The following is a 17426-nucleotide window of genomic DNA, read 5'->3' on the forward strand; positions in this document are numbered from 1 at the left end:
AGAACACCAGCTTTCCTCAATGAGAAAATGAGCAAAGGACATCAAGCATTATTTTAAAGACAGTGGGGCTGATCGTCTGATATGACAGCCCATCATGGGCTATTTAACCCATGGTGAAGCTGTGGTGCATGCGGAGCAGCTGACATTTTGAATATGCAACCCCTGCTTGGGGTTTGTCGGGTCACACGAACCTGGCAAGCGTGGATTATATAAGCATTAAACAACCCTTGCATAATCCCTGGTCTGTTTTAGTGCTGGCTTCCATTTTGGAGAAGCTCTCAGGGTCTGTGTCCCAGTGGTGGGTGGGGCCAAAGGTAGGGTGACCATATGAAAAGGAGGACAGGGCTCCTGTATCTTTAACAGTTGTAGAGAAAAAGGGATTTTCAGCAGGTGTCATTTGTATGCATGCAGCATCTGGTGAAATTCCCTCTTCATCGCAATAGTTAAAACTGCAGGTGCCCTCCTTTCTTTTCTGGTCAAGAGGGCAGGACTCCTGCAGCTTTAACTATTACGATGAAGACAAAATTTCACCAAGTGCTACATGCATTCAAATGACACTTGCTGAAATTCCCATTTATTTATTTATTTATTTATTACATTTTTATACCGCCCAATAGCCGAAGCTCTCTGAGCGGTTCACAAAAATTAAAACCATAATAAAACTACCAACAGGTTAAAAACACAAATACAAAATACAGTATCAAAAGCACAACCAGGATAAAACCACGCAGCAAAATTGATATAAGATTAAAATACAGAGTTAGAACAGTAAAATTCAAATTTATGTTAAAATTAAGTATTAAAATACTGAGAGAATAAAAAGGTCTTCAGCTGGCGACGAAAAGAGTACAGTGTAGGCGCCAGGCGGACCTCTCTGGGGAGCTCATTCCACAGCTGGGGTGCCACAGTGGAGAAAGACCTCCTCTTAGTAGCCACCTGCCTCACTTCTTTTCTATACAACTTTAAAGATGCAGGTGCCCTGTCCTCCTTTTCATATGGTCAGCCTAGAAAGGCAAAAGCGGTGGGCCCAAAATAGCAGCATTTTTAAGCTTAAACCTCTTACGATCAAGAGAGGCATTTCAAGGACAGGGAAAGCACTGCACAGAAGTCTGAAAAATACCAAACGATAAGCAGATGGAAGAAAGGGGGCAGGGAAGGGGGTGGGAACATCTGGGGAAACCCAGAGGGACAGATATGGCCCCCTAAGCTTGAGGCTCTGCACCCTTGCTCTAGCTGCTTGAGTATTGGATTTGAAAGTGTGAAACCCAGGTTAAAATCCCTGATCTCTTTCATTGACCTTGGGGGAAAAAAAGTCCCCTCTCAGCCTAGAAAACTTCATAGGATTGTTGCAAAATGCTATGCCTGGATGGATTCACATGTAATGAATAATTGTTCCACGTGTGATATGTGGACTCTCTTAAGCTGCAATCCTATCCGGATAGTCACCAGCCTCTGAAAGCAGAGGCTGCTGACTATCCAATGCAGGGCAGCTGTTGTCACACAGAGGAGGACCAGGATCTCTTCTTGATCATCCCAGAGTGCAGGACATGGAAGAATGGGCTCAAGTTACAGGAAGCCACATTCCAGCTGGGCATCAGGAAAAACTTCCTGACTGTTAGAGCAGTACGACAATGGAACCAGTTACCTAGGGAAGTCGTGGGCTCTCCCGCATTAGAGGCATTCAAGAAGCAGCTGGACAACCATCTGTCAGGGATGCTTTAATGTGGATTCCTACAATGAGCAGAGGGTTGGACTCAATGGCCTTATAGGCCCCTTCCAACTCCGCTATTCTATGATTTTAGCACAGAGGGGATCCTCTCTTCTGTACTCCAGCTGCCTTGCCTTTTGGCTAGATGAATGATTTCGCCTGTCTACCTGTGGCTTTGCGGAGTGGGGAGGGAAGGAGCCTAGAGACTCGATAGGAGTGATCTCCTCCTATACCTGGAACTGCTCCCTTTTCCCCATCTCCACACTCTGCTTGCAAGTGTGATGACATAGCCATCATGGAGAAAACCACGGCAGCTACTAGAGGGAGGGGGAGGGATTACAGTTAATGGTCTCCAAGATCAGAGCTCTGCTTGAATCCCAGAAACTGAACAATCCTATGTCCCCCATACACCGTCTAGGGGGGCATAGGATTGCTCCTTTAATATCCTCACATGAAATGTTTCTGAGCAGACGCTCTTGCATGTGGCTATGGAACCTGAACTTTAAGTGTGAACAATGAGTAAAAAGAACAATGCTCTCTATTCAAAACGTGATGCCTCGCTGAAGTATAATTGCATTTCTTCAATTTAAAGCTTATTACCATGCCATCATTGTAAATAGGATATTAACACTGAAAGTGAATGTCACCAGTGCCATTGGAAGTTCTTTCAGTCCTTTTTAATAGCTTCCCCTCTTCAAATCTCACCTTAATGTTCCATTCTAGATAAGTGTTGTAGTTTTAGAAATTGTATCATTTCAGTTTTCTGAAACTCTTTCAGAAACTCCTTTTGTATTTTAAGCTATTTTGCTACCTTACTGCTTGCTGCTCCAGATATAAAACTGAGCACACATTAACATTTCTGAGATTCATGTGCATGTAAATTGTTTTCTTGCCTGACTCTTGGCCAAAGGACCAGTAGTATGTTGAGTAATTATAAACTCATCACTGGGTGGCTGCAACTACATGGAAGTGAAGAGTCAACTTTTCCAGCCATTAGGGAGCTGTTCCTGGGCCCCTAGAGCAAAATAAAAGTGTGGGAAAGTGGTGTGTGTGTGTGTGTGTGTAGGGAAGTTCTCTTCACTGCATGGTTAGATGTAGCTTCCTGCTTTAAGATCTTCTCAGGAGATCTACTATGTAAAGTGTCATAAATGGTCTGGGGCATTATTTCTGGCAGTGTCCTGTTTATGGAATTCTCTGCCCAGTGACATTGGTCATCTCGCTTTATTGATTTAGTGCTGGAGTCTCCAGTGTACCTATGGACACCTCTCTTGGTACCTGCAAGGTTCCTTCCCCCTCCAGATTTTTATTTTTTCTTAAGATTTCCCCCCTTAATTATTATTATTTAACTGGGAGGTTGGCATGTTGCAAAGTGCTGGCAACAGCACCATGTTTATTTGGATTCAAAACAGTGGCTGCCATTTTGTGAGAGCATCCATGACACTATCTGGAAATTCCAAAGGTGATCACTGAACCAAAAAGGTCGGGGAGCCCTGGTTTAGGGAAATGATAATAAGCTAGTCAGGGAGGGAGGTCTTGTGCTACGTTTGAAGTGGTTTAAACAATTTTGGAACAGTCCACAAATTACAGTAATTGACAAACCATTTTTGTTGAATTAAGGAAGAGGAAATGTTGATAGTATGCTGCTGTTGACCTTTTTTTCCTTTTGAAAGTTTAATTTTTTTAATCAATAAAGATAAAATATGAAAAACAACTTAAAACCACTATTTTCAAGCAATGTATTTTGTTCTTTCAAAACTGGATGAAATGGATAGCATTGGAATACTTTTTGTGTTGGTATCTGAAGCTGGATTTTGTAGATTGAATATTTAGAACTGTGGGGTGTAATTTTTATGTAACTTGTAATAGTCATTATTTTTATTATTTGTAGTTTTAAAATTGTGAGCCAGCTTACTAACTACAGCTTCCCATGAGGGCTCTTTCCCCCTTTTAATTTTGGGAGGGTTTATTTTGCCAAGATTGTCAAAAGCCCAAACTAAGATGACCTTGGATGGATTGGGACTACGGCCTACAAGCTGGAAGGCGCTTATAAGCTTTTATGCCTTGCCTCAATCAAACATTTTACTGGGGACAACTCCTATTTTTTGTTACTTATCTCTGGTAAAACACTCTTTTCTATTTTTACCTTTAGGAATGATGTTAAGGATGACTTTTTGAAATGTTGCTAGCATGCAGACAGACACGTCAGGGCCGTTTCTACACCTGCCTCCCCCCCCCCCCCAGGACCATCCCTGGATCGTGCATCCAAATGACCCACAGGGGATCCCGGGAGCAGGCAGGGACGATCCCTCTATTTTCCTGGGATAACCTTTAGGTGTAGAAAGGGCCCAGGTCTCAACTTCCTTTCCCCAAGTCCCTAGTTTAACCATTTTTTGTTGGGACTGGGGGTAGGGTGATGCATCTTGACTCTAGTGCACATGCATGATAATGCATGCAAATAGGAATAGGAACATAATGCCAGCACACTGCTTTCCTTCCATCCATCCATTTCTACCAAATAATAAATGCTGCTAAATATCTTAGAGTTGCGACTATCCTATCAATTTAATCAGATTCATTCTGTAATGACATCTATTAGATTCCTTAGTCAAACCTATGAATTTCAGTGAACGTTGCCATACTCGAAAGTGTGAATCAATTGCATTGTCTTCATTTTGTTATAGCTGTTTCTCTTTTGCCCCATTCATTACAATGAGAGTTTAATGACTCATAATGACTCAACAGGGATACACAAGTATGTAGTTGCCTTGTGAACTTTGTTGTGTGAATGTATCCACTGCTAATTATAGCAGTTCTAGGAACTAGTTTTAAAGAAACCATGTATGTCTTTTCTAATCATCCCAATGTGATACTGGTCTAGCATAGTGGGTAAGAGTAAAAACAGTGAGATGATAAGTCCCTGGTTCAAATCTTACCTTGGCCATGAAGTTGCTAGGTGGCTTTAGGAAAACCAACCACTGTCTCAGTTTGGACAACACGTTAGTCAACGCAGTGTGAAAACTCCACTCCATGTTGAGTTTTTAGCGGGTACTCCCCACACAACACGTTCTAACTGCACTGTTGTGTGACTGTGGGATACTGTGGAGTTGAGTAAAATCCATTGTGATGTTTGATTGACAGTTCTTCTGCCCTCTCTCCTCCCCTATACTCCCGATGGTATCCCATCAGCCATTGCTGCAAGAAAACAATCACAGCGGCTCTCCTAGAACAGCACTTCCTCCTTTCACCACTTTTGCTAGGGAACTTTGTAGCCAGTGGGAAAGTCAACTCACTGCAACGCAAAACTCCACGGAGCCCTCCACACAACACGCCACACAACGGTTGTGCAGGAACTCTTCTCTGCACAGTATAGATATTCAGCATGGAGTGTTTCCCCAAAAAAGCCACCATGGGGCGGAGTTTTCCCTCCAGACAACACATTTCTAAAACCACCATTGAGAAATGTGTTGTCTGAACGTAGCCTTAGCCACCTTCCTGGTCATTTGGCAATGAAGAGGTATTGGGGGAGTGAGGGGCCAATGCTGATTACAGATATTGGCTGGCTAGTAAGCCCAGCCAAAATTTGTGGATCTCTGCCCAGTGTCACACAGAATAGGCCCCATTTAGCTTTTAAGTTGTAACAGTATCAGAGCCTGGGTTGCACTTGTTGTTGTCCAAAAGCCAGTGGCTTTTGGCTCTTGATAATATTGCAGCATTTTCATTCTCAGTTCATGTTGTAAGAGGAACCTGTTTCAGTCACCTTGAGGTATTGCTAGGCATGCAAGAAGGTATCTGTTTTGCTTTGAATCCACTGAACATCTCTCTATCCCCCCCCCCCCGTCCCACTCCATACGCACACACACAATATAGTGCAACCTTGTTCTTTAAAGGTCAGATCATCAGTGGGATAACTGCTTGGACCCTGATCCAAAGAACAGCAAGCAAACCCATCTAAACCCACCAATGGACGATGGCTGTGTGCTATCTCCAGTATTCGAGGCAATAAGCATGTGTGCACCAGTTGCTGGGGAACATGGGTGGGAGGGTGCTGTTGCACCATGTCCTGCTTGTTCATCCTTGGCCGATGGCTGGTTGGCCACTGTGTGAACAGAGTGCTGGACTAGATGATTCAGCATGGCTCTTCTTATGTTCTTAAGTCCTAAGTGCAGTGGTCCCCAACTGTTTTGGTTCAATGGACATATTTTAAATTTTAAGTGTCATGGGCACTGTCACAAAATGCTTGCCATGGGTGTGTGTGTGTTGCCCATTCAAAAAATGGCAACCATGGTAGATGTGGCTGGTCACAAAATATTCATTTCCCAGAAGGCAAACTGGTGAAATTAAAAGAAAACTAATTTCTGAAGAACCTAAGTACAAGGCAGTGGTGCAATGTGAGCTCTGAAACACAAAATCACTGTTTTGAACTCAAATAAAGATGGTGCTGGAGGGCAGACTTTTGCTTTGCAGCATGCCAGCCTCCCAGATAAAAACAGTACTAAAAATGATAGAGAAACAAAACAAAAATCGGGAGGGAAAGGAAGCCTGGTGGGTGCCAAGTGAGGTGTCCTTGGGTACATTGGTACCCACGGCCAACATCCTGGAAATCCCAGCCTAAGAATAGCTACATGACTGGATTAAATGAATGGATATAGGGTAACCATATAGAAAAGGGGGACAGGGCTCCTGTATCTTTAACAGTTGTATAGAAAAAGAAATTTCAGCAGGTGTCATTTGTATGCATGCAGCACCTGGTGAATTTCCCTCTTCCTCACAACAGTTAAAGCTGCAGGAGCCCTGCCCTTTTTTTGCATCTGGCCACTCTAGCTTTATTACAAATGACACCTGCTGAAATTCCTTTTTCTGTGCAACTGTTAAAGATACAGGATCCCTGTCCTCCTTTTCATGTGGTCACCCTATATATTATCTACCTACATACTTATCCACACGCACCACGAAACTGCATCATCATATGTATTGCAAGTAGAGGCCTGCACTGACCACAAGAACTAACTTAGACTGTATTATTAGACTGTAAGCCTGAGGGCAGGGACTGTCTTTTTTGCTAAGTGTAAGCCACTCTGAGAGCCTTTTTTGGCTGAGGAGCGGGGTATAAATATGATAAATAAATAAAATAAATAAATAAACTTGGACCCTGATTCTGTGCTTTGGAAAATGGCTTGATTCTGCTCGGACCAATTTGGGTGCCAGTCGCTTCGATTTAGATACCAAACCTGAGTCGAGATTCAGAAAATTTTTAAAATGCTGTAACTTTGATTCTGTTATTTTAGGGGTTTACAGCTGCCAAATTTCAGAAAAAAAATAGGTGTGGTGTTTTTTGTGTTACACACACACACACACACACACACACTTGCCGATAACTTTTTAATTTCTTGGCAGAACTGACTGAAATGCGCAGAGATAGCTGTCCCTTCTGAGGGGATCAAACTTGCTGAGTTTTGATGAATAGGTGCAGAGATTTTTGTGCAAGAGCAGCCTTTACATATTCCCCTGTTTCTTGAAGATCATTCTTCTGAAAATGACAGCATAGAGGTGGACTTTTGTAAGAAAACCAATATTTCAGAAGGATAGGTGCAGGAGCTCGGGAGTTATGATGATTGAAAACCAGTTTAATGCTTTTTTTTTCATAGTGAATCCTGTTAATCTTAGAAGAATGGCCATCTCATGGTCCCATCCTTGCACACGTCCCATCCTTGTCCATCCCTCCCCCAAAGCAAAGTGATTGGAGAATCTCTGGTAAAATGTGCCCTATGATTAGAAGGTGGATTCTTCAGCCACTCCCCCCTCCCACTCCCCCCATAAATGTTTAGAGTAATGAAGCAAAATATGCTATTTTGGAAGATTTCTGCCTTTCCAAAGCTGATTTTTGAATGAAGCTTCGTGCAGGATCCAGCTTTTGTTCGAGGGATTTGCTGGAGCTATCGAGTAGAGCACTTTTCCATTGTTAGACCTTCATCTTACATTTTTAGGGTTTTTTTGTGGGTCAGGGTGTTATAGTAGGCATGTACAGAGATGAACAGTGACGGTTGAAACCCCCAAAAGGTAACCAACGTAGATTGGACTGGGCCTCCTAAGTACCTCCACAAAATAGAGTTAAGCAGCTCTAAACGTCCCTGAGGTCAAATCTCCATCTTTCAGGTGAAAAAGTTGTATAATTCCAGCCCATCTTTCTTATTCTTGAATGAAATGCTTCCATGTATTAATCCTATGTTAATATATAGCAGCATAATTATGACTCTCAGAAAGCCGTCATCTTTTATTTTGCTGAAGGAGACTATGCAAGACCAAAAGACCTGTTCATGCAACCATCAAGCAGCTGAAGTTGTAGTATTTTCCCCTCCATGTACTGCATCCAATAGCCCTTGGAAAAAATACATTTCCCTAGAGCTCTATAACACACCAGATACTGGAAGAGGAGTGGCAGAGACCTCCCTCCCTATCTTCTGTTTGCTGTGGCTTGCCAGCTCCAGAGAGCCTGATGTGGGCGGGGGGGGGGGAGGTATTTGGTGGATCAGTAGTGGAAAGGAGGGGTTGGAGGGCTCACAGGGGTAGGGTAAATTTGGATTGACTCAGAAATAAGCCAAACTATTTCCCATTTGGTTGAGTGGGAGGAGATCAATTGGCTTATTTGTGCACTTGATGAAGTGATTTGAGTGGCTTGTTCAACCATTTTCTTTCTGTGACTGTCTGTTTTGTTCTTGTAGCATGGTTTTTAAATTTTGTATACTTTTTAATGTTCACTGTTTTTAACTTTTGTAAACCACCCAGAGAGCTTTGGCTATGGGGCGGTATATAAATTTAATAAATAAATAAATAAATAAATAAATAAATAAATAAATGATATGCAAAAAAATTCAACTGACTGACGTTGGGGGATGGAAATTAGCCAACATGGGGGGGGGGGTGGACATTTGGTATGACCCAACAAGCCAATCCTTCTGTCCAAGATATCCATACACAAGTTGGAAAGCTTGGGTTGTTTGGACAAGAGATGTAATGTCTGAACTGGCCTTTAGTTACTACAGTTTCAGTATTTAAGGCAGTGATTTTGGCAATGTCTATGAACTCAATGCGAATTTTGGGAGCACACTCTATGATGACTTTGTGCAGCAGTGACAGACTTCTAATTGCATTTTCTTTGATTTGTCTGGCTGTCTTTCAGCTGAAGAACAATTTCCGATTCAAGGTGAAAGAGAAAATGATAGTTTGGGCACACCTCTAGGGCTAACTGAAATGTGAGCTGGCTCGCTCTCCAGGGACACGAGCCACAAATTTCATTTTGTGCCCTCATGTAACCTTCCCCTCGAATATTTCTCACCCAGTACTAAATGAACATGGAAATAGATGAGGCTAGATCAGAAGCGCTTAGAACAACCCACTGGTTAAATACATTATGAACAGGCTAAGGGTGTCTTCAAACTTGAATCTTAAATAAGTTTCTGTTTTAATCAGTCTGTGATGTGAATGTAAAACCTGCATTAGTTAAAAGGTACATTTGTGTGTGTGTTTTCATCCCATTTTTCATCCCCGTTTACATTACTTTGTGGCATTAAAACACACAAGAGGGGTTCAGATGCACTTCTTAGTGTTTACCATTTATTTATTTGTTACAAGGAGCCCAATGCAGCATACATAAACCCCTCTTCTCCATTTCATCATCACAACAACCCTGTGAGGCAGGTTAGGCTGGGAGTCGGTGACTGGCCCAAAGTCACCCAGTGAGCTTCATGGCCAGGTAGAGATAGAACCTGGATCCCTAATCCCAGTCCAATACTTTATCCACTGCACCACACTGACTGTTATGTTAAAAGTGAAAATGGTAAAAGAATCACATGGATGCCTTCTTTGCCCTTCCTAATGGCTCTCAAGGTTGCTTTTTGTTTATTTAATTGATATCCCTGATTTGATTACTTCTTTTCAGAACCAAATTAGACTATTCTGCCTGGTTTTGATGACTGCTCATTTCATGATCTGAAGAAAGCAGGTTCATCTTAAATGTGCCAAGTGCTTTTTGTTCTGTTTTTTTCTGCCTTTAGTGTAAAAGTGCACATTATGCATGGCTCAGGACTGCCGCTGAAAACTTCATAGGGGACAAAGCTCAGACCACTGGTTAATCTAGTACAGCACTGTCTACACCAGGAGAGGGCAACTCTCCCCACCCCTAGGGACTGTATGTGGCAGTGGGTGTGGGTTCAAGGGGCGCATCCTGGGTGTGGTCTGGGCTCTCCCTTCCACACTGGCTTATTTAATCCATGGCACTGCGCAGCTCGTGTCATCTGAACCCGGGCAGCAGGACTGGAACACCAGGTTGAATATTTGAACAGCCCCCAATGTTTCACCCTTTTTTCTGCAATTGCAGAACAAGACGTGGTTAGCTATTGCAAAAATGTGAAACCAGGCAGCAACAAATACGGGGAGCACAAACAGTCTCAGGAATAGTAACAGTCTTACACAGATATTCGATGGCATTCTTCCGAAGACAAAGGAATAACAAAGTTGTCCTCCTTAAATATATACTTAGCCTTTTGGCCATGTTCCACACGAAGATCAGAATGCTGACAACAATTCATCACTCTTTTCTTCTTCCCTGACATGTCTTTAGTCCTGACCTTTCAAAATGGTTCATCAGGCAGCCTTCGTTACCCGAATGACAACCTAGACTCACTTAACATAGCTTTATGCCATAAAAAGCAACATCCCTCATCAGAATTAGGCTATTGATAAAAAATATGTATAGTAGAACCTCAAACTGATCGATCAACCAAACACCATTTCCATAAACCTCAACTCATTACTGGTGTCAGATAAACCACGAATGGGTATGGGCATTCTTTATGCATGCCAATCCAGTTCATTGTGGGTGAAATCTATGTGCGCTGTGTTGTGGCAGGATGTTCTCTTGAGCTGCTGCAAGTCAGTGTATCAATACTGAGCTAGATGAACCAATAGTTTGACTTGGTATATGTTGGCTATATTCCTATGACCAGTTTATCCAATAAATTGCATGAATACTATGGTAATTTACCACTTGGAAAATGACTGTTTGTATTCATCATTTGAATGGTGTTCAGCATATTCTGGATGGGGGTTACACTTTCTCTGAAGGAGCAAGTCTGTAGCCTTTCATCCTCCAGGAGCCATCACTGCCACTTGGGGCTCAGGTGGCCTCAGTGGTGTGGAGTGCCGTCTATCAGCTTTGACTCGTGGCCCAGCTATGGCCTTATCTGGACAGCGATAACTTCTAGTCCTCATTATCAATCTAGACACTGCATTTTGCACACGCTGCAATGCCTAAACTGTCTTCAAAAGCAGTACCCCAAATAATAATAATAATAACAACAACAACAACAACAACAACAACAATAATAATAATAATAATAATAATAATATAGCACGTTGCAGAATCTAACCTGGAACTTAGTAGAGCGTAAACTACTAAAGCCAAGTTTGGGGCATATAGCATCAATTCTGGTCCACTTGCATACACTGCCCATATGTTTCTAAGCCCAATTATAACCTATAAAGCCTTATATGTCTCGGGACCACAATACCCGTACTGTACAATCAACCTCTGAGGCCCTCCTCTGTGTGCCTTTGCCAAGGGAGGTTTGGAGGATGGCGACAAAGGAGAGAGCCAATTTGGTGGTTGTCGAATCTTGAGTTCCTGATACTGAGGCTCAAGTTTCAGGAAAGCTTTTATTGCCGCAATTCCAGTAATTGGCTTTAAGCCTTTACAAACCCAATAATGATCAGCAGAGAACAGATTACAATGTAGTTCCTTAACCAGGGTCAGTTTAAAGGTTTCCCAACAAAAGACCCAAACACACTTGAGTCCAGCATATGGATAAAGTCCAAATGGGTAAATAGTTCCATCAAAGAAGCAAGACAAGGAAGCTTTTCAGGTTAGAAAGATGTTGCTTCCAACAAACTCTACTGCTCTTGTTCTCATTTAAATACAGGGGAAACGCCCCTAAAGATCACTATTGGACATTTGATCCTGACAGGGAAACCTAGCTTGCAAACATGTGCTACACCTCTGTTGTGCCCTCTTTAGCTAATGACACATTTTCGGATGTATCCTAGAATCTCCCTTCCCCAGCAGAGTCCTCCCTCTGCTGCCCTGTTCCCATGGAAGATGTCCGTGCTTGAGACGTGGGGGGCTCTGTCAAGGTCAGGTCTCCCAATTGTGGAAGATAAGCCCTCTCCTTGATCATAGCCAGGTGGGACGCCTGGTAGAACTGAATTCTCAGGTTTCTGGCTTCACACAGCTGGACCTGGCTCCACAGCATTCCTCTCTGACTCAGAGTCAGTGTCACAGGTATAGTTCCCACTTGATTGGGACAAGGTTAGGGTTAGTGGTGGCTCCCCAATTATGGAATGCTCTCCCCAGGAAGTCCTGCCTGGCACCAATGTTGTCAACTTTTCGGTGCCTTTCGGTTAAGATTTCCCTCTAATCCGAGGTATTTGATGGCACATGGCAGACTTTTTAATGCATCAGTTGAATTGTTTATGGTTGTTACTGATGTTTCAGTTGTTTTATGGGGTGGTTGGATTTTACTGGATAATTGTTTCAAAGTATATATGTTTTAATTTTGTTGAAGGTCACCTTCAATTTCTTTTGGGAAAGTTGTCTCCTCCTCCTCCTCCTCCTCCTCCTGATGTGTTTTCTCCAGCCCAGTACAAAAAATAGTAGTGGTGAACACCAGGTGTTTGCAAGAGAGAGTCTGCTTATGAAAAGATCTATTCCATGATTTCCAGCCCAGTCTCTGAAATGCATTGATTAAATTCTTGGGTCTTTTCTCTCTCTTTCTCTTTAAAGAAAGGTCTTTGGATTTATTTATTTTTGGCAGTAGTAAAATAGCATTCCAGTCATTTTAAATGTTGACATTTTACAATGTTCCACATATTAACAAATGTGATTAATACTCAAAGTGAATTTGCATTGATGTGGGGAGATCGAATGTCAACACAAACCATTGTTCTTTTCTTGTGAGATTTGCTGACAACCCTCAAGCTAGATAGGAAAGGAGCATGCAATTAAAAGCTGCCTGCCAATTTGTTTTTGTTTTTTTGTTTTGTCTTTCAATTATATTTTGGATAATGATAGATGGGATGCAACTTGATAATAAGTGTGAGTCTTAAAAGGCATGATGGCCCTTTCAGCATTTCAGATAATTTCTAGTAGAAAACAGGATTGCATTAATTGACATTATACTGTAATTATAGAATTATGGGAGTCTGACATTTTGTTTGTCATTCATTTCTTTAAATGACAGTGATGCTACTTACTTTGAAGATAATATTGGTGCACAATAATACCAGCTGCAAAAATTATTTGTGAAGTTGCTTATTTGAATTGAGTTATATGCTGCAGTGCGTCTAGTAAACTATTGCGCATTGCATTTCTTCTCCGCTTTTGGCCTGCTGTGATCTGGATTATGTGGTATGATCTGTGTGGACTGGTGCATGTAGGTAGTTCTGTCTTGTAGGGAGAAATTGGAATAAATAGCGTTTGATGGATTTGTTAACCCTTTTGCACCAAACTATCTGTTTATCTGGCCATCTTCATTCTTGTGAAACATATGATCATGAGGACAATAGTTTATGCAATCTTAGGACAACAAAAACCACGATGCAGTGCAACACCACATGAAATACATGTGCAAAAACAGTCAGAATCAGTGATAAAATACACTTGTGCAAAAATGTGACGTTGAAAATTTATGATGCAGTGCAACAGCACATGAAGTACACATGTGCAAAAAGAGCCAAAATCCATGATGCCGTCAAAATCCATGATGCAGTGCAACAGCACATGAAATACACATGAGCAAAAACAGCCAGACAATACTCATTCATGTGAGCATTTGACAGCATTGAAAGAATGGCAGCCTAATATCCAGAATTCTAATAAGCAGACATTTTTCTCCAGAAATTTGCTGGATGTGGCAGGGAAAATGGAATTGAAAATGGCATTCCATCTAAGGAGTGTGCTCATACCAAGTGCAGCGTAATACGTTGTTAGTTAGTCTCATACCCGTTCTTGGTGGCAGAAGTCAGCCAAGAGAAACCGTATCCTCAGATGTTCAACGTCTGCCAATATTTCTCTGTATGATGGCACAGGCAGGGTTTGGGGGCAGCCTTTAATATGTGCTGGCTAACTGGCTATCACTCTGAAAACTGTGTGTCCAATTGGAGTTTTTTGTGTGACTTCAGATCTAGAAATTTTATCAGCACCTTGGCAGACTGCCTGTCTTCTCTGCCTCCTGGAAGATTGCCTGCCTGCCTGCCAGCAAGAGCTCACAACCTTTAGTCTCCCTGTCGTCGTCCCCCAACCCCTCCGCCAGACCTCCAGCAGGTCATTCGCATCGTGGTGTACATCCAGTCCTGTCAATTTTGCAGCTTCTGCTGCTTTGAAGAGTTGGATGAATGAATAGAGTATAGATGAGGCAATCTCTGTATAGTAATGAGGTAGTCAATGTATTCCTAAATTGTCCTATTGTTTATTAATGTTTTATTTGTTATAATAAATAAATAATTTTGTTTTTTTTTTAAATAGTTTCCTGCCCTCCGAGTCGTGTGAAGAATAATTGGGCATGGTCATTGTCTCATATTAGATCCTATTGAATCAAGGTGGACAACTTGAGGTCCTTCAGATGTTTGACACACAATTCCCATCAGCACTAGCCAGCATAGCTTGTCATGAGGGATGATGGGAGTTGTAGGCCAAAACAACTGAAGGGCCACGAGTTGCCCTCCCCTCCCCTGGATCAGATATTTCTGTAGCTTTCAGTATTTTTCATTGAAAGTTATTGATATGGTTATGGCAGGAGCATACATGTATTTAACCAGGAAAATTCCAAAATGATAAGGCTACATCCTCCATGTGTTAACTCTCTGTATGTAAGGTCGCCTTGGACCTTTGGGATAGGTGTAAAAATCGATTAAAAATAAAGGCACTAGAGATTTTTGAAAACACTCCTAACATATGAACTTTCTTAGGACACTCTGTCTGTCCTTCATTTGAAATAAGGATTGTATTCTATTCTGTTTCAGCAGATCTTGCTTCAAGAAATCCTCTTTAAAAACTAGGGCTCACTTCAGAAAACATGTTAGTCAGTGGTGGTTTTAGAACTCCATGGTGGAGTTTTTACACCACCATTGAGGAATGTGTTGTCTGGCAGGAAAACTCCATGCAACTGTGGAGGGGTTTTGGGGGGCAGGGCGGGGCGGGAAACACTCAATGCAGAATATCCACACTGTGCAGAGAGAGTTCCTGCACAATTGTAGTGTATTGTGTTGTGTTGTGTTGCAGTCTCTGTGGAGTTTTCTGTTGCGTTGACTTTTACCACTGGTCACAGAATTCTCTGGCAAGAGCATGGAAAGGAGTGAGCGCTGCTCTCGGAGAGCTGCTGGGACTGGTTTTTTTGCAGCAATGGCTGATGGGATACCATTGGGAGGACCGAGGGAGGAGAGAGGGCACAGGAACTGTCAATCAAACGCTGTGATGGATTTTACTCAACTCCATGGTAGCCCATAGTCACACAACGGTGGAGTTAGAACATGTTGTGTGGGGAGTACCTCTTAAAAACTCTACAGTTGAATGGAGTTTTCACACTTCGTTGACAAATGTGTTGTCTGAACTGAGCCTACTTTTGCTTAGTAGATGCAAACTCTAGGGTGGGCTGGGGTAATGGGCATTGCTGACAGCTGTTGAAACATTTAAGCAACTTGCAGTAAATTGGCTTTTATTCTTAGAATTGATGATGAAACTGAAAATAAGCACCTTCACTCCTGGTGTCATCATATAATGTTTCTGCCCCATCTTGCCTGGTCCATGTACTTCAGATTAATTCCTCAGGGGTTGATTTCTCACTCTGAACCAGATCACAGAATATGTCAAATAACACCCTACAAGGCACAGCACAAATAACATTATGGCCCAGTTCTTATCGGATGCTGCCTCTACTCTGCGCCCAGACTAGAGATTGGGCTCTGTGGCTGGCTGCCTGCTCTCACAGCTGTAGCCCATGTTGTCTGAAGGATTGTGTGAGAATATTTGCTGTTGAATTGTCCACAATTAAGTGGTTTATACAAATCATTTAGGATGTTTTATTAATTTTGCTGAAATGTTTGCAGGCATCTTAATGTAGCATTCCTTGTCAGATTATGCTTGTGTCATAATTATGATCAGAATTATGTTGATCTATGGAGTGCAGCAGTAGCATTGGGTGATGAACATTGGGTCAAACAAACCTTTACTTTATATGTACACTGATGTGGTCTGACCTGGCAGTACCCTTTCATTATAACATAATACATTTTTCTCTTTATTTTTTAATGGTATGGGGCCTCTGAATCTCGACATGGCTTAGTACCTCAGCATGTCTTAATCCGGTCCTGTTAGAATAACTTTATTTTATCCTCTTGTCGCTCATTTTGTGTGCATCTTAGTACAACGTATTCCATTGTTCAGGTCTTGAAGGTTTTGCTTTGTGTAATTGCAGCTGGCGCGGAGAACAAAATCGGCTGGGCTTTTGGCCTGGGATTAGAGAGGCTGGCCATGATCCTGTATGGCATTCCTGACATCCGCCTTTTCTGGAGCGAAGACGCACGTTTCCTGAAGCAGTTCCATGTGCCCCACGTCAACCAAAAAATACAATTCAAGGTAAAATGGAAATATGGGGATGAATATTCCAGATTTAAGGAAAGCATGGGTTTGCAGAGGGCAATGGCGTGTCAAATGCAGCTCCTATCCATTTCAATGTGGCTTGTGCAGGAGAGGTTTCTAGTGAATTGAGTCCCACCTCATTTGGGAGCGTGCTCCCTGGGGAGAGGGTTGCACAATCGTTCCAGCCTAGCAGTTTGAAAACCTTTCACGGAAGGTTTCCTGAGAGGAAGGGTGTGTCAGAATCGTAACAGCTAAACCTGGTTTCCTAATGAACCCGGGTCCTCGTATAACGGTGGAACAGCATGGCCCACACTCTCATCTAATACACTAAGGGCAACATGGGCCAAATTTAGCTTGCAAACAAGCTAAATTTAACCCCTGTAGTATCCATACCACTCCATAGCGTTATGGAGTTGTTTGTTGCTGAATTTCAGTGGCCGCCAATTTGTGTTGTTGTTATTTTTTCCCCTGGGGCTCCCACAGACTGGCCTTGTTCACACAACAAGCTAAACCATGATGGTTAAGCATTATGAGCTAAGCATGGCTTAGCGGGTCATGAGCGTTTTTATGTCTTTACAAAAATAAAATGTTCATTGTTTATTTACACACAGCACCAGAGCTCGCCTCTCTTTCTTCTACCTCCTTAGCGTGTCATGAACCATGACTTAGTGTGTCGTGTGAATCATTCCTAACCATGTTGGCTACATAATCACCGTTTAAACACGCTCACTAACTACTTGCTGCAAAAGGGTTAGTGGCCTAACCGGGGCTTAGCGTGTGGTCTGAAACAGGCCCACTGTGGTGGCACCTCATGGTGTGTAGCCTAGGCTGACCATATGAAAAGGAGGACAGGGCTCCTGTATCTTTAACAGTTGTATTGAAATGGGAATTTCAGCAGGTGTCATTTGTATATATGGGGAACCTGGTGAAATTTCCTCTTCATCACAACAGTTAAAGCTGCAGGAGCCCTGCCCTCTTTTAAATCTGGTCACTCTAGTATAGCTCCTGCACTTTAACTGTTGTGATGAAGAC

General features: G+C 42.4%; 1 protein-coding gene across 2 annotated transcripts in view; it reads left to right on the plus strand.

Annotated features, from left to right (window-relative positions):
* FARS2 (phenylalanyl-tRNA synthetase 2, mitochondrial) overlaps positions 1-17426 on the plus strand; it is a 268820-nt gene that overhangs the window by 136598 nt on the left and 114796 nt on the right. For both annotated transcript variants that reach the window (XM_063130326.1, XM_063130325.1), the window contains one exon: positions 16231-16391. In XM_063130326.1, the coding sequence (XP_062986396.1) occupies positions 16231-16391 (161 nt within the window). The remainder of the gene's footprint in view (positions 1-16230; positions 16392-17426) is intronic.

Source organism: Elgaria multicarinata, chromosome 7, assembly GCF_023053635.1.
Source record: "Elgaria multicarinata webbii isolate HBS135686 ecotype San Diego chromosome 7, rElgMul1.1.pri, whole genome shotgun sequence".
Lineage (NCBI taxonomy): Eukaryota > Metazoa > Chordata > Lepidosauria > Squamata > Anguidae > Elgaria > Elgaria multicarinata.